General features: G+C 38.7%; 2 protein-coding genes across 2 annotated transcripts in view; both read left to right on the plus strand.

Annotated features, from left to right (window-relative positions):
• LOC109400205 (uncharacterized) overlaps window positions 1-20,075 on the plus strand; it is a 52,501-nt gene extending 32,426 nt beyond the window's left edge. The window contains exons 3-6 of the mRNA XM_019672686.3: window positions 18,780-18,910; window positions 18,974-19,107; window positions 19,176-19,325; window positions 19,394-20,075. Coding sequence (XP_019528231.2) covers window positions 18,780-18,910; window positions 18,974-19,107; window positions 19,176-19,325; window positions 19,394-19,545 — 567 coding nt within the window. The 3' untranslated portion in view covers window positions 19,546-20,075. The remainder of the gene's footprint in view (window positions 1-18,779; window positions 18,911-18,973; window positions 19,108-19,175; window positions 19,326-19,393) is intronic.
• Window positions 1-24,714, plus strand: part of LOC115254164 (soluble guanylate cyclase 88E) — a 538,233-nt gene that overhangs the window by 455,108 nt on the left and 58,411 nt on the right. The gene's annotated exons all lie outside the window — the stretch shown is intronic.

A 24,714-nucleotide genomic window follows, 5' to 3' on the forward strand; every position in this document is an offset into this window, starting at 1 on the left:
TAAGACAAAGAACAACATCAATTTGTAAGTAACATAACATCAAAAATTGTACAATCACACTCAATAAAACATCAATACTACATTTTCCCTGAAGAAGAAACGTCGGACAAAATTAAATAGTTTGTTCCACTAATACAAGACTGCAAAGCCGAAACTATCTCTAAATAAAACTACTTTAGTCGGTAACGGCCAAACGAACCGGTTCTATCGATCAATCAGTTTTGTGGTATGAACAATCCCCATAAAAATATACATATCAGAGAACTTCAACATTTCTCATACTGTACAATAGCATATTTTAACCGGTTCATAACTAGATTGGTGTTACCAGCCAGTTTGCAAAATCATTTAATCTCGCTGATCTACCATTTTTCAAAAATAATAGTTTCTTCAACATTAACACATTTTTTTCTTTTCAAAAGTTTATCGGATTAGCGAACTGGTTTTCCTTATCACCTATTTTGGTCCTAGGTTTAATTGTTAAATAATATAAATTATGAAACGGTTAAAAAGCGGGATGGCAAAATTATTTTACTGGTTCATAAATTATTATTTTGATGATCCGGTTCCTTGTCCGGTTTTCTTGTCGGGCATCCATTTATTATCGTAATACGCAAATTATCACCAAAATACTAGTGAGATAGAATTCTTGAATGAACCGTTTTAGCGAACCGGTTTTCCAAATCACTTATTATTTTTCTGGAAGGACAGCCATAAAAAGTAATAATAAATAATTTAATTATTTTTACCGGTTCAAAAAAGAATCGGTTCAACAAATAATGTATTCTTCATTCTTTTATCTTCACTATATAAAGAACATCAGCATAATACCAGTTACACAAAATTATTGATTTTACCGGTTCAAAAGTGAACCGGTCGAGTGAATTGGTTCACTTAAACACATATTTTATTTAAGTGTTTAATCTCTCATGAGAATAAATTATGAAAACTGAACGATTCTTAATCTTAATCTTAATCTTAATCGGGTCAATAAAATCATTATTACCGGTTCAAAACTGGCTTCAAAAGTGGTTCAAAAAAATATTTCAAAACTCAAAGAGAGTAGCTTTATTACACTTAAGAATCCAATTACTAACCTAAAAGCTTTGATATGTGAAGGAGAGACTTCATTTCTAGAAAGAATTACAATTCATTCAGAAGATTATTTTTGGGTTTCCAGAATGGTCACCAAAATCATTTTGCTTAAGTTCAGTATGGCATTTTTCCAATATCACTAAACTTTCGCGATCCACCAAAAATCAACCCCCCGCAACCCATCCCGTGGGTCGCGACCCATAGTTTAGAAACGCTGACCCAATTTTCGTTGGATTTGAACTGCTTTTCACCGAACTTAATTATAAAATTTGAATTAACAGTTTTAAGTTAATTAACTCTTGATGCCATCGACCAAAATAAATGGCATTTTAACGGTGATGGAGACGCATGGTGATTCCATACGTATATAAGCACAAAAAATGAAGTTTTCAAAACAAAAAAAAAAATGCAGCTCAAAAAGAGTTAAAAACCTTTTTAATTTTTCAGGTTCGGTTTAGGTTTAGGTTCGTGAGTGCAAACTTTTTAAAGGGTTATAGAGGACCATAAATGGTGAACAAAATTGTTCTACGCATATTGTCAAATCTCAACCGTTACGTAGTTATTGAACTTTCCATGTTTTTGATTATTATTGCCTTAACTGGCTATAACTTGAAAATGGTCAAACTTATCGCAGTTTTTTTACCCATATTCGAAAGATTATTGATTTTTCTATCAAGTAGCATCTTTGAATCGATTGGTTTAGTTAAATAACTAAGTTTTCTAGAGCAAAATAGCTCATAATAGTGTGTTTAAATTGGTTTTTGTAAATTATCTTTGAAACATGCGTGATAAATTAAAATTCTTCCTTTAGCAAAGTTTTTTTTTTTTTTATCTGTATTAACGAAATTTTTAGCCCTGGGCTAGTTCATCTCGGGACCCACGCTTTACTTCCCCTTCCGAAGGAAGAACTCACATTTTGTGAGTTTGTCGGGAGTGGGATTCGATCCCAGGTCCTCGGCGTGATAGGCATGCGCTTTAACCATCACACCAGGTCCGCTCCCCCTTTAGCAAAGCTGTGGTCCCTGATCTACTCTACAATTCGTTGTTTGACACCAAACTTCTATCTCTTATCATTTTCTTGCAATATTGATTTAAATGTGCGGCACAGTGCGCAAAAAACTGCTTACCTTGACAGTTCCAAATTTATGAACTGAAATGCGACGTTCAAATCGAAATTACAAGAAAACGATAAGAGATAGAAGTTTAATGTCAAAGAACGAATTGTAGAGTGAAATAGGGGCCACAACTTTGCCAAAGAAAGAATTTTAAATTATTACGCATTTTTCAAAGATAATTGACAAAAAACAAAATAAAACACACTACTTTTGACCTATACGCTCTAGAAAACTTAGTTAGTTAACTAAACCAATCGATTCAAAGTTGCCATTTGATAGAAAATTCAATAATCTTTCGGATAAAGGCCAAAAAACTGCGATAAGTTTGACCATGTTCAAGTTATAGTTAGTTAAGGTAAAAAGAGTAAAAAACATGGGAAGTTCAATAACTACGTAACGGTTGAGATTTGACCATATGCGTAGAACAATTTTTTCACCATTAATCACCCTTTAAAAAGTTTGCACTCAGGAACCTAACACCCTGTGTAACGTAAACACTTTCGTTAATAAATATAAAACCTAAACTTTCGTCAAAAAATATAAAAAAGTATAGTCGTTGTGATTCAAAATTGTGGCAACCATAAAAAATGATTTACAGATATGTTCCGCTTTCATCAACACGGTCCGCGATTTTCAGTTGACAAAACCGGAATAATTTTCTTTGACAAAATATTTTGTAACATTTTAATATGAATTGGAAGATTTACTGTGTAAAAGTAAAAATATGCAGTTTACTATGAAATTTAATTGTTTTTTTTTCCTTTAAGTGTAGAATTAGCTCTAAGTTAAAATACACATAAATAAAAAAAAATGTTTTTTTATGTCTTTTAGCATATCTTGGTTGCACAGTTCAAATTACAGTTTTTTTTTACTGTGACGCCGACACCACATTTGTGCCCACATTTTTGAACGCAAGAATTACACATATAACAGTTCCAGTACCCAGATCGATGTTTTCAAATATGTTATACTACCAGGAATGATTAATCTCCAGGAACGTAATTTCGATATCCTAACAAAAAAGGTTGTTTACTTCCTTTCGGAAGGCATTTCTCCACGAGTATCATCTTCACAGATTCCTATAAACGTTTCGTCTACGATACTTTAAAGAAATCTTCAGGATTTTTTCTTATCAATCACTTGTAACTTCTCCAGAATATTGGATTCCCCAATAAGTTTCTCCAGAATTCTTCTAGGTTACCTTGTACCATGCCGCTTGTTTATCTTTTGGAATTCGAAAGAATTTTTAGAAAGGTTCTGCCCTTTATGATTTCGGCAGAAATTTCTTCCCGGATCACCCTAGATGTCTCTTTTCAAATTTATCCCGGAGTTTCTTTGGGGATCCCTTCAAATATTTTACCAGAAATTGTAATTGATTCACCTTCCTTATGCATTATGTTGGGATCAGCTCGCTGACGTAGTGTACGGTATGGGTCTATAATGATCCAAATGCACAAGGTGGGCAAAGAAAATCATTGTGGGATTTAACTTAGACATCCTGTTGAAATTCATCCAAGAGTTGCTTTGGAGATTCACCAGGATTTAACTTTTGAAATGCAGGCCGGTCTCGATTATCAGGAGTAGGGTTTTGGCGCTTCCCAAAAATATATCTCGCAAACAGAATGCTATAAGAAGCTAAAATTTTGACTGATTACTTATCAATATTGGCTTGACAAAAACGTCCAAACTTCAGCTTTTTAGAGCGTTCCGATCCCCAGATATGCGTTTGAAAAGCATCAGAACCCGGCTCCGGGGTGTGTCTCCGTTACTTTAGAATTTCGTACGAGAATTCTTTCAAGTATATTTTCTGAAATCCCTCCAGAAACTTTTACTGATATTTCTCTAGGGTTTTTTATCTCCAGAATTTCTTGCTGGGATTTCTTCATCAGTTTTCTAGAATTTCATCAGAAGTTCTTTCTTTGATTCTTTAAAGAGTTTTTTATGATATTGGGCTGAAAATCTCGTTAATAAGGATAATATAATTATAAGAATTCTCCCCGATTTCTTACTGCGTTTTCTGGGAATCTTCCAGAAGATTAGTCTAGTAATCTTCCAAGAAATCTTTCCTCGAATCCTCAAGAAGTTTCTTCAGGGAGTTCTCCTGATGTTCTGTATAGACATCTCCGGGGAGTTATTCCTGAGAATCCTCTAGAAGTTCCTTGTGGGAATCCTTGAGAAATTCCTTCCAGGAATCCTGTATAAGTTATTTCAAGAAATCATCCAATTATTCCTCGAGGAATACTTTCAGAACTGATGGGATTTCTTTAGGATTTTTTGGAAATCCTTAGTTTCTTATGGGAAACCTTCAGGAGTTGCTGGAAAAATCCCCAGATTGTTTTCCAAGCTCCTAGACTAGAGAAACCTATTTCTGAAAGACTAATTCACCTAAAGGAATTGAAAGACTAATCCACCTAAAAGAACTTCTGAGTTATTTCCTGACGATTTCTCAGAAGAAATCCATTAAGGAATTTGGTTGAATACAAGGTAGAATTGCTAGTAGGAATTACTGAAGAAAACCAAGGAAGACAAGAGGATCTCTGGTAGATATTTGAGCCCCGTCGGAAAGAAATAGCGACCAGGAGAGAAGAATTCAGCACATTGCGTAATTTAATGAAAATCGTGTAAAAAATCGCGTGAAATTTATTTCACTTAAAAAAGTCTTGTAAAAAGATTGTAGTGTAAAAATTCAGGCAGAGAAGTCCTTAAACTGTTAAATTTTTCGAATAACACTTAAAGAGGCAGGCCAAGTTCCAGTTGGTACGTATAGCCGTAAAGAAGAAGAAGAAGAAAAAGAAAAAGAAGAAAGGTGGTTGCTTCAAATTAGTTCATGGATGCATTGCCTCAAGATTAATGTTAAACTATAAATAACACGAGTGTTCGAGGGAACAAATTTGACAAAAAACTTTAGTGTTGACGAAAACGGAATGAAATGTTGATGAAATCAGATAGTGACAAAAACGGATAGTGATAAAAACGGATAATGACAAAAACGGAACATACCTGTACTATGTATTTCGCGATTATTTTCTTTAATCAAGAATTAATAATCTTAACATTCGTGAAAAAAGAATGAAAATCGGCCAATGGGTTAAAAATTTATGACGGTATTGACGATCTTGCGCCAAATACGACGCACAGGCAAATAAAATTGTCCCACCCCAAAATTTTCACACTGGTTTCAGCATACATTGGTTGAAGCCGCCGCTACAGTTTTTCAGCAGCGGATGCGTATTTTGGGGTGGTGTTTAGACTAATCGGTTTGTTAATGCGCTGTTTCTTTTGTTGTTAGATGTGTGAACATTGTGCTTTCAAATATTGAACATTTGCACGATTGCCGCGAAATCTTTGCAATGCTCAATATGAAAATAAAAGAAAAATTAGAATTCTGGACCACCCTTTTTTCAAAATGGCCATAAAAATGGCGAAACAATAAAAATATGGGTTCAATTATTTTCGGTAGCAATACAGAATTTGAGCAACATTGGAGCACTTTTGCATATCATCAGCTGAACGTACTTCGTGAAAATCGTCCCACTCGTGTTTATCCCCGCTCTCCTTATTACATCTTCTAACGCAATGTTGAACAGCAAGCACGAAAGACCACCACCTTGCCGTAACCCTCTGTGAGACTCGAAGAGACTCGAGAGTGTCCCTGGTACTCGAACTACGCACATCACTCGATCCATCGTCGCCTTGATTAACCGTAACAGTTTATCCGGGAATCCGTATTCGTGCATAATCCGCAATACCTGTTCTCCATCGCTTGTATCATACGCCGATTTGAAGTCAATGAACAAGTGTTGTGTGGGCACGTTGTATTCGCGGCATTTCTGCAACACCTAGCGAATGGCGAACATCTGGTCCGTTGTAGCGCGTTCACCCATGAAAGCAGCCTGATATTGCCCCACGAACTCTCTTGCAATCGGTGATAGACGGCGGCATAAAATTTGAGAGAGTATCTTGTAGGCAGCGCTCAGTAGTGTGATCGCGCGAAAGTTTCCGCAATCCAACTTGCCGCCCTTTTTGTAGATGGGACACACGATACCTTCCATCCACTCCTCTGGTAATACTTCCTCCTCCCAAATATTGGTAATGACCCAGTGTAGTGCTCTCAACAGTGCTTCTTCACCGTGTTTTAGTAACTCGCTTGGTAGTTGATCTGCTCCAGCGCCTTCGTTGTTTTTCAGACGGCTAACCTCCTCTTCGCACGTACTCCTAGATCTGTTACCGTGCCACCTTCGGTACTCGCAACGTCGCCATTGAGGTGCTCATCGTAATGCTGTCGCCACCTCTCGACCACCTCACCATGGGATAAGGGACGAATGACCATAAGGTTAAAGTCCCTCTACAAAACCAAATACACACACTCGACCACCTCACGCTCGCTCGTGAGTATATTCCCGTGATTATCTCGGCACATGTCGGCTTGCGACACAAAGCCTCTGCGCGAGCGGTTCACCTTCTCGTAGAACTTTCGTGTGTCCTTAGCGCGGTACAGTTCTTCCATCGCTTCGCGATCTCGTCCTTCTTGCTGGCGCTTCTTCATCCGGAAGACTGAGTTCCCGGGTAGAGGAATAGAGCTCAATAATAGCATATTTTGATATTGAGATCAAAATGTGATATTGGTTTGATTGATATAAGAGATAAAAGATCTGAAAATAATATCTAAAATTTACTCCTGGAACATCATCAATGATCTGATGAATTAGATCTTGTGAGATCTAACAAACCAATAGCAGCAAGCTATTTGTTTGATCTTGTAATATCAAATTTCGATATTGTTCAGATGTTCTAGGAACATTTTTCAGATATTATTTTCAGATCTTCTATCTCTTATATCAATCAAACTAATATCATGTTTTGATCGTCAGTATATCACCTCTACCCGGGTTCTGCCTGTCTGTAACGTGCCTCATTTGCTCTCGTACGGTGTTGCAGCATTCTTGCCCATGCTGCATTATTTTCGTTTTTTAACTGTTCACATTCACCGTCGTACCAGTCGTTTCTGTGATTCGGAATCGCGAAGCCTAGTGCTGTAGCCGAGGTACTAAATACCTATGGCGGATCGGATGTCTCTCCAGCCATCTTCAAGTGTAGCTGCGCTTAGCTGCTCTTCCGTTGGTAGGGCCACTGCTAACTGCTGTGCGTAGTCTTGAGCCACTTCTACGTTACGCAGCTGCTCGATGTTGAGCCACGGCGTTCGACTTCTACGCGTAGTAATAACCGTAGAAAGTTTTGAGAGCATGCATACATGACCTTACAGTACAATGTCCAAATCGTTTTCTGAGCTATATTGACAATAAAGCACTCGATTACCGTTAATTTTATTCTGTAGCACAATACAATATGGAAGCTAATAAAAACAATGACGGTGGTTAGGAAAATTGATACTAATACAACTAGGTAGAATAAAGTCATCGACCTCGTCACTATATCCATTATATCTATTAGAGCGTTAACTTCCTTATTCGAGTACCAAGCTCAAAGGATGTTAAAATCAAGCTTAGTCTAGATTATATACTTGCTAGGGTGGTAAGCTATGATTTCAGCTAAATCGCCTTATCATACTGCAGAAAATCGTCGATGTGTACGATATGCCACCGGAAGTATAGATCACAAAACACACACTTGTATTGCGCTTTAATAGGCACCACCGTGACGACACCAAGTGCTGCGTCAGTGATTCAGTCTAATCCACCGCAGTAGAACAGCCCAATTAGCCTCAATAACCAGCACACGACGCACCACCAACCATCGATCGATTGGCTATTCAAAACAATCCACCCGTTCGGATCGCAACGCTAAAGGCTCCGTTACTTACTATACCAAGCAACAACGGGCTGAAGTAGTTACACACCGATAAACTAACCGGTCAACCCGTGGATCGTGTGCATCGAGCGTGTGAGCTCGACCAGTCTTAGTCCTCCAAAACGCGGCAAACGCCGTCGTCGTTGACATTGACATTGAACTTCGATGAGTTTTTTTTTCGGATACCACGACTTGGATCATGGTGCGGCGTGGTAACCACCCTAGAGGTGAGATTTTTCGGAGCTTTGTTTGCTTATATAATCACCGAGGAGCGGTAGCATCGTAGCTCAGATAGTGTGGTTGAACTGACCCTGACCATGATTAAAACGGTGTGAGGATTAGCAGATGTATTTTAGACAAATCGAAAATTGAGAGAAACTGACGCGGTACGATCAATGACCCGATAGATGACGAGTTTCTTATTTGTTCAATTTGAAATTAAAACGAGAGATAATTTCACCGGTCCTCTTAGTTTCACTTTTATGATCATACGTCATTCGAGTGTTCGTTGAAATAAAGATTCCACCTTTCAATCACGTCAGTTAAGAGGCACTTTTCTTTTCTGGTTTTCTATTGCTATCTTTTTTAAGTTTTCGATAAATTCAATTGAACTCCTTCGGGAAGACTTTTTTCCCCAACCTTGCCGCTGTAGAACACGTCAGCGAGGTGCAAAGCGCCCAACCGTCCCGAAAGGTTTAAATCAATTACTTTTTAAAGTCTTGCATCAAGCGCTTTTAGAATACGGAGTATGATAAGATGGACTTTTTTTGTACGATTGGGATTTTCGGACCATAACGAACATGTCGATGAAATGAAAAATTGTTTAGTGTGATCAAAATTGTTTAATAGACTGTCATCAAACAGAAAACAACTGGTTCCGGGTCATTTGGCCGAACGCCATTTGGCCGAAAGGGTCGTTTGGCCGAATGCCATTTGGCCGAATGCCGTTTGGCCGAAAATAAATGATGAACTTAAGTGACCATGTCACTATTCCTCGCATAAGTATAATTCGAAAGAACAGCCTATGATTCAAAGAAGGAAAAATCTTTGATAAAATATTGACAGGTTCAACGCCAACTCATCCCTGAATGTCAAAACTAGAAAGAATAGCCTACACAGATAAAAATAATGAGATTTACACGTCATGTAAACTTCATTTTAGTCATGTAAACTAAGTGTTTTGATGGTCTACATGATATGTCATGTAAATTTGTGTTATATGTCATGTAAACTCTCAGAGTCATGCTGAATTACATGACATATAATGGAAGTTTACATGATATTTCATGAACTTTACATGATATGTCACGTAAACTTCTATGATATCCCACGCTCCAATTATGTGCATCATATGTCACAGAATGATACACTCTTTTTTCGATCTGTGTATGATTAAAAGAAGGAAATATTTCTGATGATCATATTGGTAGTTGGAATGCAAAAAACTTCCTCTGAATTCTTTTGAACATAATTCGGCCAAACGGCATTCGGCCAAACGACCATTCGGCCAGATGGCATTCGGCCAAATGGCGTTCGGCCAAACGGCATTCGGCCAAACGGCGTTCGGCCAAATGGCCGGACACCAAAACAACTATCGTACAAATTGTATTACTAATTTGTTACTCTCCTTCACCCGGGAGTTCAAGTCTGAGCAAGACTGCGTGCTCCACGCACATTGGCTGTGCCAGCAGCAACCGGTCAGACACCAGAAATAAAACTGCATTTCCACGTTCAAGCACCTCAACTAGCTAGGTAGGGCTTGACCGATAACCTTGTCAGAAGAAGAGCCTCGGAGAGTTGAAAAGTGGTTTCAATCTTGAACCACTGAACGTTGAACGAGTTCCGATTGTTGGCTCGATGGGATGCGCGACGTGACCGTGACCTTGTAGTAGCGAGTACGGGTACACTGATGAAGACTGATGAAGAGGTTATCGCAGATAGCAGAGAAAGAGCAAGAAACTAGTACCAAGTTCACAAATATCAATTGTTGTGGAAGTACGTAAGTATGCGATGGCTCAGTGGGTTGATGCTTGCTGCGTGGTTGAACCATGCTGAAAATTATCCTGTCATCGGATGGTTGTTTCGTGGATTTTCGTGATCAATTTTATGATATGAAATCGCAACCAACCAGAAAGCAATAAATGTTTATTATCAATATATTCTGTTAGTCCATCATCCCACTCTGCAAGGAATTGAAAGTCTTCAGGTTTGAGCTTATTACGTAATGTAGTCTTCACGGGACACAGTTCCTCGTTCTGGCTCTTAATTTCTGATAACCTGATATTAATAGCAGTATCCAAGTTGTTAACTTTCAAATATGAGACTTGTTTTGTGAGACGCAGGTAGGTAGAAGTAAATTATACTTAGGCGTTGTTATTGCATTTTCAATGCATTTTTCTTTGCTGGTGAAAGTTCAGTTCTCATTTTATTAGTGTTTTATTATCAATTGTATTGTAAATCCTTAAGTTTTTGGTTTTATGATATTTGTTCCACAGATAAGCAGACGTTATACATTCGTAATTTTCATGGACCACGTCTTTAATGATTGTTTGGGATTCATTTAAAAATGGAAATTGATTGACCGCCTGTAGATGCTATCCAGTATCTCAGACCAGCTACACTCACACCAGGAATCATACGTTTATATGTATTTTTTTTAAATTTATTAATTTTAATTCATTCGCCTCCACGTTTATATGTATTTATTTAGCCTTCGTTACGAATATGTTAAGAATATCAAAAGGTGCTTTTATATTCTGGGATATTCTAGAGGTGTTTCAAACTGTCCTAAGTGAAGAATAATTTTATGTATTTTCGCCACAAATAATAGCATTGCATAACCTACTGGGGTCCGGAAGCTCTTGACATCTCAAATGTCATTTATAGACACTAACAGGGATATTCCAGGTCAGCCAAACTGCCTTGGAGTTCAGAACTTCAGGTCTACACTCGAAACAGTAGCCATATCTGTTATACTGAGTAGCGTTGCATAATTAACCGCAGTTACTGGAGCAACCGGAAGTATACTAGCTTATTAGGAACCTTTAGGACATTCAAGATCGTCCAAACTGTTTTATAATGAAGTCCTTCAAATCTACAAGAAAAACTTTATGTGTTTTCGCCATAAATTGTAAGTATTGCATAATCGGTTGGGATTCGCGAAGCTCTTGAAATCTCAAATGTCATTTATAAAAAGACACTACACCGTCTTCAGCCAGAGGCTGCACAGACTAAACATTACATACACGAGACAACGGACAACACACATAACACCCAGTGGCCCAATGGAGAATTTTCCGTTTGACGAAAAGTTTTCTCCAACTGGAGCGGGAATCGAACCCGCACTCCGAGACTTACGAAACGCCTAGCCGATTGACGCCGCTAACCGCACGGCCACGAAGCCCACAATTTATAGACACTATAGGTATGTTCAAGGTCAGCCAAACTACCTAAGAGTTCAGGACTTCAGGTCTAAATTCGTAACAACAGCCATATCTGCTATAGTGAGTAACGTTGCATAATTATCTGTGGTTACTGGACCAATCTGATGGCTACTTTATTTTATTATAAACCTTTGTGACATTCAGGTTCGTCCAAACTGTTGTATAATGAAATCCTTCAAATCTACAAGAAAAACTTTATGTGTTTTCACCATAAATAATAGCATAGCATAATCTGATGAGATCCGTGAAGCTCTTCAAATCTCAAATATCATTTAGAGATATCAGCTATATCTGACATAGTGACTTACGTATCATTATCAATCGCGGTGACTGGACCAACCTGAAATCTACTAAATATTATTATGAACCTTTGGGATATTGAGGGTCGTCAAAACTCTTGATAGTAACCGTATTCCACAATGAACTTTAAACTGTAATCTGTAATCCCCCTGGCATATCATGAGTCATTTCAAGATAGTTTTGAGATGTTCCAGATCAACAACACTTCTCGAGCAGAAGGGCATACCTTACGAATATCATGCAAAGAGCAACATGTGCTCTAATACCTAAAATTGTTATTGCTGCGTTATTCTACGAAATGTTATGAGAACAATAACAGTTGGAGGTATTTGAGCAGAGTTTGGTATTGATATAGTATTTGTTGGTTTAGCTGTGAAAATAACCGAAGAACAAGATTTGCTATTACATCATGAAGTCATTGAACAAATGAAACATTCAATAACAAGGGATGTTATTAGTTTGTTATTCAATAACTTTGGAATAACAAAAACAGCATTTGAAGTTTTAGGTATGCATTCATTATTGAAATAACAAGACTTGTTATTTTCTAGGTGTTATTTATACCAAATTTTGGTATTCATTGTTGTTATTTTGCCTCTTATTACCACCTAATGAAGGGCATATCAAGGTATGGTAGTATTTAAGATAAATACCTCGATATGTTATTCACTTGTTATTTTCTTCTGCTCGGGTTTTCCGAAGACCATAGCTTCAGGTCTACACTTGTGTTAATAGCTTATGCCACTACTTTAAGTAGTGCTACATAATCCACTGTACTTACTAAAGTAGTTAAAGGAACAATAAACGTTGTTATATAACTTTGGAATATTATCCCGAGCAGAAAAGAATAAAAACTGAATAACATATCATGGTATTAATCCTAAATACCATTATACCTCGATATGCCCTTCATTAGGCTGTAATAAGAGGCAAAATAACAAAAACGAATACCATAATATAGAGTAATGAACACCTAGAAAATAACAAGTCCTGTTATTTCGATAATGAATGCATACCTTAAATTATAGCACAGTTTTTGTTATTCAAGATGTATTGAATGACATAGTAATAACATTTTTTGCTAATAAATTGAATATCTTTAGATAGCTCTAAGATGAAATAGCAAAACTTGTTTTTCGGTAATTTTCACAGCTAAATAAACAAATACCGCATCAATACCAAACTCTACTCAAATACTTCCAATTGTTATTATGATGTTCTCATAAAATTTCGTAGAATAACATAGCAATTTTAATTTTTGGTATTAGAGCACAGGTTGCTCTTTGCATGGTATTTGAAAGGTATTTTCCTCTGCTCGGGATGGGCTTCCTTACTGTTATGAAGTTTAGTTGATAAGAACAACAACTGTAACTTTCAGAAGACTTACTGGACATGATAGATTACAAATCGTAGCTTTGTATAATGAAAGAAGTTACCTAAGTTAATCTAAACTCAAGCATAGTTTGGATGACCTAGGATGGCCAGAAAAAAAAAAACTGCACAATATTCTACCGTTTCAGAAAAACGTAGAAAAAACTCCATAATAATGCTTGGGAAAATTCCGGCTTCAAAGGGTTAAGGATGTTGATTCATACCATTCTCACTTCTAAAACATGCTTGTATCCCTATTGTGGTAAATTTTGTCCAACATTTACGTTCTTTCATAGTTATCTTTAATAACCGTTATTTTCAAGGAAATCAGTCCAAGTTGAGTTTACTTGCAAAATTCTTACCATATTATCACTAAAATTGTGTTGTTTTAGCCGTATGATATCCATTTGGTACAATACTTGGGATAAAAACTCAAAACTTAACGATATGGACTCTATTTCGGACATTTTTCTTGCGTGCTGGTTCAAACGGTTCAAACGGATTTTAGAAAACGGAAGTGTAAGGACTGTATCGTTAATTATGAGTACACCTTTGAGGCTCTGTATTAAAAAGAATATGCCTCATTTTGTTAACTGCTTTGTGTCTATGTTTTGCTAACGTTGTAAACAAACGATAACCTTCATTAAAAGTTAAAGTTTTTCCTCAAGTGGAACAATGCGAGGGTTTACGGAGCAGAAGCGAAAATCGATTGTGACCAGGCACTGCAAGGAAAAATGATCATCGCTAAGAAAATTAGCAAAAATTGAATGTGTTAGGGTTTTAGTTGTCCAAAATGCTATCAAACGATTCGGTATGCATAACACACTGAAAGACTTACCCAGACGCGGCAAAAAACAGGTGCGTCCAAGTCAAATTTGAACAGCAAAACTTGCAAAATCGTTGAAGGAAAATAGGAGGTATCCATTAGAGATTACGCAAAAAAGTGTGAAACGACTGTTGGTATGGTTCAACGCGCCAAGGAGCGTAATTCCCCGAAGACCTACCCAAAACAGAAATGTCCAAAACGCAGTCAAATTCTGGCGGATTATGTGAAAACTCAGGCTTGGAAGCTGTACGACGATGTTTTGAGCAAAAATTGCATGTGCATATTCATGGATGATGAAACGTATGTCAAATTGGACTACAAGGTACTTCCAGGGGCACAGATTTTCGCTGTTAAGCATGGCACGGATGTTACGAATTAGGAGAAATCGATTTTTGCGAAAAAAAAAAAAATGGGAAAATGTGTTGGTTAGGCAAGCAATTTGTCATTGTGGTATGAAATCGTCACCTTTCTTCACCGTCCCAGGTATGAACGTCGAAATATACCGGAAGGAATGTCTCCAGAAACATATTCTGCCACTCATCTGAAATCACAAAGGCCCTACATTACTTTGGCCGGATTTGGCATCCTGCCACTATGCGCGTGACACCTTTGACAGGTATGAAGTAAACAATGTTCAATTTGTGGATAAGGCAATGAATCCTCTAAATTGCCCGTAAATAAGGCCCATTGAGAAATAGTTAACTTTGATGAAAGGGAAACTACGGAAAAAGGATAGAGGAGCAGAGGACGTCACAAAATTCAAGAAAAACTGGGTCAACGTATGCAAAACCATCGTCGGAACGGTTTTCCAAAACCTTATGAAGCACGCCAAGAAGAAAGTGCGAGAGGTGGCAAGATCCAAGAAAAATTAAATATACAATCATCTCATGGGCTTTTCTGATGGTCAATGAACAATGTAATTGAATTTAATTTACAAAATAAATAAAACATTTTGAAATACAGCAATTTTAAGGTGTACTCATAATTAACGATACAGTCCTTACTGCTAGGCTTATAAAAACTAATAGAAAATAACGTTATTGTACATCGTATGCTTTATTTAATCAGTATTATGTAGCCCCCTTCATTTTTAAAATATGAATCAAATAAAATAAAATAAAATAAAATTAAATTAAATTTTCTAAATTTGTATTTTGTATGAGACTTTATTGGAAACGGTGTACATGATATGATACAACTCCATTTGTACTACTTCAGCATGATAGTACGAATAGATCCTAAATTAAACGCCAGTTGCTTTATATTTATGAACACTGGTTCTACGAAATATATTCGTAAAAAAAAATCAATACAGGCACCCTAATCACGTACTGTGAAGTAAGAGACAAACTAGCCGAGGACTGAAAGTATCTTTAATAAAGATAAAAAAAAAACGTACTGTGATGGTTATATGACTTCACTTGGTACTTTATCTTATTATGATAGTTCAAGTCGCATTGGTATAGAAATAAAGTCGCATAAATGTACAAATAGCTCGTAAAAGTGTACATACAAACTCACATAAGCCAGAATTGTATACTTCGACATAATACAATTTATTCCACATTTAATAACAAAAAAGTAGCTGCTTATTATAGCTCTCAATTTTTTTTTATCTGTATTAACGAGATTTTTAGCCCTAGGCTAGTTCATCTCGGGACCCACGCTTTACTTCCCTTCCGAAGGAGTTTGTCGGGAGTGGGATTCGATCCCAGGTCCTCGGCGTGATAGTCAAGTGTTCTAACCATCACACCAGGTCCACTCCATAGCTCTCAATGTAGTTTTTCAAACCTCTAGGTCCACTTAGCTGGAAGCCGTTCTTATGGCGATAGGCAGAAGTCTATGGTGGAATTATTATATTCTTAACAGTTTTATGAAATTCGTCGCGCAAAACGCTAATTGAGCATGAAATAAAGCTCAGATGTTGCTAAAGAATGCACAATGGTCCACGAACCCGATTTACGAGGAAAGATGCATGCAGCGCCTTCAAATTGATTTTTAGACAAATATGGTCTTCTACATAGTTGTTCCTCATAATAAGGCCCTCTTTCCAATGTATTTGAAAATTAGGGTGGTCCATATTTTCTAAGAAATTGGAAACCAAACTTTTTTATTTGCAAGAAAAGCTATATACCGTAAAATGGGGTGTTAAGGGACGGAAAAATGTTTCGTCTCCAATAATTCATGGGTTCTACTTCTCAAAACTTACAGGAAAAGCAGTCTGATCATTGTCTTGCTACCTTATACTACGCATATAGATTACAAAATTTGAAGGTTTTTTTGGAGAAATTGAAGATATTTAACAAATTGTGAGATTTTTTAGAAAATATGAAAATGGGGTGTTAAGAAACTTAAAAGGATGAATGTAAAAGTTCTTATATTTCAAAGACATATAAAAATTGATTAATTGTAAACAGTAACTGTTCTATTTCTTGAACATCGTCGAAAAAGATTATAGTACTCCTGAAGGGCAGGGACAATTTCATTGTCATCTGCCTTTGTATATGAGTTTTTTTTGTTAAAGCCTCGAAATCTGAAAAAAATACCGTCAATTGTACTTGAGTGGCTTCAATTTTCAACCAACATATTATTCACAGTTACTATTTAGAGTAACTAAATTGAACAGTTCAGACTGACCAACAGGTTGTAAACTAAGAGCATGTATTTACAGTTTTTTGTTCACTTAAAAACTCATTTATATTTAAATGTCTTATATGCAAGCATCTTTAGATGGTCCAGGGTGTAAAAACTGTATATTCCATGCTGATACTTCTACTCTGGAGCATTGCTGATAGGTCGTATTTTAGAATTTGAGACATTTTGGCAGCCATGAGTCTTCTTCATAAATACTTGCTTTTGCAAGAGTTAGTGACAGTCTGGTTTACATAATATATGAAAGAAGTGAGAATATTCCACATTTTCAAAAAGCTGACACGGTTTAGCGCCAATCATTGATAATATTTAAATAAGAAAAGAGATGAAAAATCTATTTTGAGAATACGCCTTCGCTAAAACATAAAAAAACACCTAAAGAACACAAACTTCTGTAAAGAGGGGACATTGCGGCATTGAGTATAAACATTTGACTAATTTTCTAATTAAATGTATCAATCTAACACTTGTTTCTAAAGATCTATATCGTATTAGTTGAATTTATCATCCATAGCAACTGCTGGGATGCTTATTACCCAAAATGAAAACCGTTATACGTCATTCAGAATAGTTACTGTTATACAATGAATCAATCGCCTCAAAACTTCGTGATACAAATAAAAAAGTTATATGAGAAATTTCATCCCCTAACACCCCACCAGTTTATGAAACTAGACTTTTTTCACAAGAATTGTCGGTGTTCGAAAACCATCTCAGGAATATCAAATGTTTTACCCTAGTTTCGTTTGAAATGAGTGGTAGACCACTTTACGATTACTCACATAATTTTCCTAATAATATATCTGACCTTACAAATGAATGTTTCAATGGTAGCGAAATTCAGAAAAAGCAATGTCGTTTTATTTTTGATGTCTAGTGTCCAGTTAAAAACGTATTTTCATAAGTGATAATGCTTATAGTATGCCTTTATTTCCAACACACATTTGAAGCAAATTTGGAATTAGTAAATCAATTTTTATACGGCTTGGCGATTTTTCAAAGTAGTATGTAAAGATGGATCCCTTAACACCCCATGAGTTCTTAACACCCCATTTTACGGTACATTCTTTGGAAAAGTTGTAGACCTATCAATTTTGAGCAAATTTGCTGAAGACAGTTTTTTTTTAGCTTTGAAATTGACCGATCTAGAGATGTTTTCCTGAATTAGCTTAAGGTGATTCAAGAAAAACCGGTTTTCAGGCTTTAACCGTTTAAGTTTCAATTTCTCATCTAAGTCACTTAAGAAACACTTGAAGAGCAAGTAAAAAAAAGAAAATCGTGTTAAGTACTGTTCCTTTGAATTCCACTAAGAATTTGCATCCTTTGACAGATACGTATTTCGACCTCAACTGTAAGGTCGTCTTCAGTGTCTTGTACTTGACTCGACTATTCAATTTGGTAAAATGATAAAACTATCGTCCGGGGTGAGAGTGCAAATGTTTTCCTTGCAGTTTTACAACTACATCTACAAAAATGCACATATACATTTGAGCGTGATTACCTCTAGAGAGCGCCACTTGGTTTGTCGCTTGTCGTCAGCATAGAAAAAGGACTAAGGTGCCATGTTTTTTTTATATTTATCTATTCTTTGGTTCAAGTTTGGTGCGCGGATGCCAGCGTAAGGTGGTAGATTTTGTTTTGATTATTCCGAATACTCAGAACAGACATTTAAGTGCAGCAGGTCCCTATACCCACAGCTGTAAAATCGTGGGTATTCAGCATTACCATGCTGAGGATGACGGGTTCGATTTGTTCAGGAACTTTTCGTGAAGGAAATTTCCTTGGGCATAGGGTACCTTTGTGCCTGTCACACCGATATAACATGCAAAATGGTCATTGGCAGAGGAAGCTATCAGTTAATAACTGGAGAAAAGCTTATAGAACACGAAGCGGAGAACCAGACTTTGTCCAAGAGAGGACGTCACGCTAAGAAGAGAGTGAAAGAGATACTGTGGCGGCGCTACAATCAACAAAACATATTAAAATACAAAGTAAGGGGAAGTAAGGGGAAAAGAAACGGGTCAATGATTGAACCCAGGACCTTCTGCATAAGAATCAAAATTTAGAAGCCACTAGAATAATACAGGCAAACCTCCATGCTTTTTAAACAAAAAGTCAATTAAGAAAGCCTCATTTTAATCAAATATTTGAATTTCCTCACTCTTACAGATGCCATCGGTGGAACCATTCGTTATGGACCAGCTATCGCTGCAACTGACCGGAGGACCACAGGGCTACAGGATCAATCTGAAGAACATGCAAGTGTTTGGTGCTAGCAACTTCACCGTCAAGACCATCAAGTGAGAGGAATCCCTAGATCTTAACCTACTTCAATTGTCTAACCCAATTCACATCTATTTTAGGCTAAGCGAAGGAAACAAGCCCTTCGAGGCCAGACTGACCATCCCGAAGCTGCTGATACACGCTAAATACACCTCCAGTGGAGTGCTGATCATCATTCCAGCCAGCGGTGCCGGTGATTTCGATGCCGTATTCGGTAGGGGCTCAACTGATATGAATCTTTAACGCATGTTTCATTGATCTAACTAACGTTTTCATTTTCAGATGGCGTTATCGCCGACGTGCGTGGTCGTGTGTCTTTCAACGAGAAACCAAGCGGCTCCCATATGCATATAGATTCTCTTGATCTGATTCTGTCAATCAAAAAGCCACGACTAAGCGTTTCCAAGATCTTCAACAACAACCGAATTCTGAGTAATATTCCTTATTAAAGATTTTATCCTTAATATTTTCTAACACCCAACTTTTCCTATTTCTTCCAGCGGAAGCCACCAACCTGTTCCTGAAGGAGAACGGAGGTGAAGTGTTGAAAGCACTGCAGCCACAACTGCAGAAGAAACTGTCTGCCGAATTCGCCGGCATCTCGAACCAGCTGATGGACAATGTCCCTCTGCATAACTTTATCATCGACTGAAATGTGCTTCCTCGAACGGCGTGAACGGAAGATGTGATATGATTTCAGTCTACTACATTCGCAAGCTATCAAGTTACAAGTGCGCAGTGTCTAAAATTTGACTTAATTCGAAGGGGTAAAAGACGTGTGTTTTCAATGGAATCAAACCCGCTGCCCTCTCATTCCCAGTCAAATATTTCACACTGTGTCCGTTAAGCTTTACCTGCACTTTTTTCTATGTACGATAATCTTGGTACATCATCGTTTCACCTCCCATGAACGAACAAATCATGTAAATTCTTGCCTCTCTCATGTTTCGTACACTTTGTGGTTCCGCCAAGGACCAACAGAAACGGTACCTAATTGAAATAATCAACAATTGTTCTATGAAGAAGGTGCTCATACCGTTTGTAGAATAGGATAGGAAATAATCAGCTGTGCTGATTTGTGGAGAGGAATATTGCAAATTATTGTTTCTTATTGTACAAATTATTATATAGTAAGGTACGACCAATCTTTAAAAAATAAAAAGAAAATTATAAAAATCCTCATTAACAAATTTTTAAAGTCAACAACAATCCGAAACTTCCTCAATATTTAACTTTTAATGATTTAGAAGATAACGTTTCATTTATTCACCAAACGAATTTTGAAACTTAATCATTTTATGGATACATCGGTCTTTTTTTACTCAGATTGTAAGGGAGTAGAGATCAAAGTGGATAAAGAAATGATAGATATGATAATATTCGCTAGGTTGCGTACAAGTATGAACATTTATAGAAGGTGACATTAGGCAAATAGGCCATGTATTGAACGAATACATCGAATGCGTGAGACTGCTGCCGTTCGACCTGTGCTTTTAAACAGATCGGATGTTTTGGTAGTTCATACTACCTTACCAAGACTGGCAAAAGTTTCAGACACTCGACTGCCTATGTATTGTTCTGTTTTCATCACAAGCTCTATCGATCGGTAGCTTTTTTGGAATTTGCACTCCGTTAATACTTACCTTACCGGTCAGGCTAAGGCCGGGGTGGCCTCTGCTGTACATAGTAGCCGCCTCCATTCCACTCGGTCCATGGCTGTTTGTCTCCAGTTCCGCATTCTACGTAGGGTCCGCAGATCGTCCTCCACTGGGTCGACCACCTAGCTCGCTGCGCTCCACGTCTTCTTGTACCGGTCGGATGACTCTCGAGAACCGTTTTAGTCGGGTGGCTAACCGACATCTTGATGACGTGACCCGTCCACCGTAGCCTCCCGATTTTCGCGGTATGGCTAGTTCTTTCAGCAGCTGATGCAGCTCGTGGTTCATTCGCCTTCTCCAAGTTCCGTCTTCCATCTGCACTCCGCCGTAGATGGTACGCAACACCTTCCGTTCGAAAACTCCAAGGGCGCGTTGGTCCTCTGCACATAGGGTCCACGTTTCGTGCCCATAGAGGACGACCGGTTTGTAGATAGTTAACTTCGTGTTACATACGGCGAACTTTTTTCGATCGTAGAGTTCTGCAGAGTCCAAAGAGTTCTGCCACAATGCGCCTCTGAATTTCTCTGCTGGTGTCGTTGTCGACGATCACTAGTGAGCCCAAGCCCAAGTACATGAATTATTCAACCGCCTCGATTTCATCACCGTCGATATGAATTCGGGGTGGCGGGCTCGGTGAGCCATTTGCCACTTTGTCTGTGACACATTAATGACTAATTCGATTCGCGTGGCTTCACTCTTTAGTCGGATGTACGTTTCCGCCATCGTCTCAAATTTACGAGCAATAATATCAATATCATCAGCGAAACCAAGCAGCTGAACGGACTTCGTGAAAATCGTCCCACTCGTGTTTATCCCCGCTCTCCTTATTACACATTCTAACGTAATGTTGAACAGCAAGCACGAAAGTCCATCACCTTGCTGTAACCCTCTGCGAGATTCGAAGGGACTCGAGAGTGTCCCTGATACTAGAACTACGCACATCACTCGATCCATCGTCGCCTTGATCAATCGTATCAGTTTATCCGGGAATCCGTATTCGTGCATAATCTGCCATAGCTGTTCTCGATCGATTGTATCATACGCCGATTTGAAATCGATGAACAAGTAATGTGTGGGCACGTTGTATTCGCGGCATTTCTGCAACACCTGGCGGATGGCGAACATCTGGTCCGTTGTAGCGCGTTCACCCATAAATCCAGCCTGATATTGCCCCACGAACTCTCTTGCAATCGGTGATAGACGGCGGCATAAAATTTGAGAGAGTATCTTGTAGGCAGCACTCAGTAGTGTGATCGCGCGATAGTTCCCGCAATCCAACTTGTCGCCCTTTTTGTAGATGGGGCATACGATACCTTCCATCCATTCCTCCGGTAATATTTCCTCCTCCCAAATCTTGGTAATGACCCAGTGTAGTGCTCTCACCAGTGCTTCTCCACCGTATTTTAGAAGCTCGCTTGGTACTTGATCTGGTCCAGCGGCTTTGTTGTTTTTCAACCGGCCAACCTCCTCCTCAATCTCTTGGAGGTCAGGGGCCGGAAGTCTTTCGTCCTGTGCACATACTCCAAGATCTGTTACCACGCCACCTCCGGTACTTTCAACGTCGCCATTGAGGTGCTCATCGTAATGCAGCCGCCACCTCTCGACCACCTCACGCTCGCTCTTGTGAATATTCCCGTGATTATCTCGGCACATGTCGGCTTGTGGCACACGCTATGTCTGAACCAGCAGATTATAAAAATTGAATGTACATCGGGTTTCTTTCCACAGAATATCAGAATTCATGCAATATTATCATATGCAGAAACTTTTAAAATATTTCATCGGGGAAATTTTGATTTTTTCATCTTTTTAGCTGTTTTTCATACAAATTTGCATGAAACTCTCGTTTTCGGCCAATTTCTCTCCCATACAAAATGTATGGAAAAATTTTCACCGATAGAATATTTTTAAACCTTCTGCAAATGAAAATATAGGTTGAATACTGATGTTCTGCGGAAAAAAATCCGATGTACATTCAATTTTTATAATCTGCTGGTTCAGACATAGCGTGTGGCACAAAGCCTCTGCGCGAGCGGTTCAGCTTCTCGTAGAACTTTCGTGTGTCCTTAGCGCGTTACAGCTCTTCCATCGCTTCACGATCTCGTTCTTCCTGCTGGCGCTTCTTCATCCGGAAGACTGAGTTCTGCCTGTTCCGCGCCTGTTTGTAACGTGCCTCATTCGCTCTCGTACGGTGTTGCAGCATTCTCGCCCATGCTGCATTCTTCTCGTTTTTCAACTGTTCACATTCGCCGTCGTACCAGTCGTTTTTGTGATTCGGAGTCGCGAAGCCTAGTGCTGTAGCCGAGGTACTACCTATGGCGGATCGGATGTCCCTCCAGCCATCTTCAAGTGTAGCTGCACCAAACTGCTCTTCCGTTGGTAGGGCCACTGCTAACTGCTGCGCGTAGTCTTGAGCCACTTCTACGTTACGCAGCTGCTCGATGTTGACCCGCGGCGTTCGACTTCGACGCGTGGTGATAACTGTCGAAAGTTTTGAGCGCATGCATACAGCGACTAAGTACATAGTTATCCGAATCTATATTCGCACTGCGGTATGTGCGGATCTCCAGGTGGCTTTGTGGATATCTTTGCGGGGGAAGAAGGTGCTTCGGACTACCATACCACGGGAGGCTGCAAAGTTTACGCATCGCTGGCCGTTATCATTCGATGCGGCGTGCAAGCTGTTTTGCCCGATTACCGGTCTGTACATTTCCTCCCTTCCTACCTGCGCGTTCATGTCGCCGACAACGATTTTCACGTCACGCGGCGAGCAACCATCGTATGTTTGCTCTAACTGCGCGTAGAATGCTTCTTTCTCGTCATCAGGTCTCCCTTCGTGTGGGCAGTGGACGTTAATGATGCTGTAGTTGAAGAAACGGCCCTTAACTCTCAACATGCACATCCTTGCGTTTATCGGCTGCCACCCGATCACACGTTGTCGCATCTTGCCCAACGCCCAATCTTGGAATGAATTCATGGAGAAATCTCGGAACGAAATTCCTGGAGGTATTCAGGAAGAAATTCCTGCAGAAATCGTGGAAGTCTCGAAAGTGTTACAGAAGAAATTCTTGGTAAAGTTTCGGAATAAAATCTCTGGAGAAATATCTGATAGAGACCCTGGAATCTCATTAGGAATCGTAGAAGATACTCCTGAAAGAATCCCTAAGGAACCCCAGAAATCTCGGAACCAACATCTAGAGAAATTTTGGAACTGAAAGAAACTTGAAACTTGAAGAAATCACTAAAGCAAGCGAGAAAGTGAAATGTCTTTCCCAGAATCTCACAATTCGAGTTCACCCAGAAACAATTGAATTGGAATCCTCCAGAAATTTCATCCGAGATTCTCCGAATAGTTTCTTTTAGGATGTCTCTGGATTTATTTTTTGTGGCTTCCAGATGGTTTTTCTGTAAATTCTAGCAACTTCACTCAGAATTTCTCTAGGAGTTCTTTCGGAAATTGTATCAGAAATTCTTACCGAGATACCTATAAAAACTCCTTGCAACAATCCGTGAGGATTTATTCCTGGAATTTCATACGACATTCTTCCCGGAGTATCTTCTGTGAATTCTTCAGGAATTCCTTTTGAAACCCTTCCTGAAATCCTACAAGATCCCTGACAAGAACTTTCTTGAGGAATCGACTGGTTTCTACCAAGAGCTCCGTCAGGAATTCCTGCAGACCCTTCTGGAATTCTTTCAGATGTTTGTAATGGAAATCCTCCTGAAGTTTATTATGATTTTTTTGGAGTATTCTGTTTATGAAATTCCTCATGTAGTTCCTGTAGGCATGCCCGTGTACAGAAGTGGTGCCAAGGGAGGGGTTTTCCCCAATTACTGCAAAAGGCGGAGGGGCGCCTAGTGTATGGAGCGTCGGTTTGGGGGGGGGGGGGGTTAAACACCCAAAACCACCCACCCCGTTGTGCACGGGCTTGCCTGTAGGATTTTCTTGAATAAACACAGGAAAAAGGCATCTTAGATATAGCTCCCTGAAGAATCACATAAATCCTAGAGGGATTCTAGAATAAGTGTGTGGAGCAACAACGGAAGGAATACCTGGAAGAGTTTCAGGAAAAATTACTAAGGTAATTCTAGAAGGAATAATGCTGAAGGAATCTCGGAATTAATTTCTACAGAATCCAGGAATCTTTGGAAGAATCTCGGGG

Source organism: Aedes albopictus, chromosome 3 (assembly GCF_035046485.1).
Source record: "Aedes albopictus strain Foshan chromosome 3, AalbF5, whole genome shotgun sequence".
NCBI lineage: Eukaryota > Metazoa > Arthropoda > Insecta > Diptera > Culicidae > Aedes > Aedes albopictus.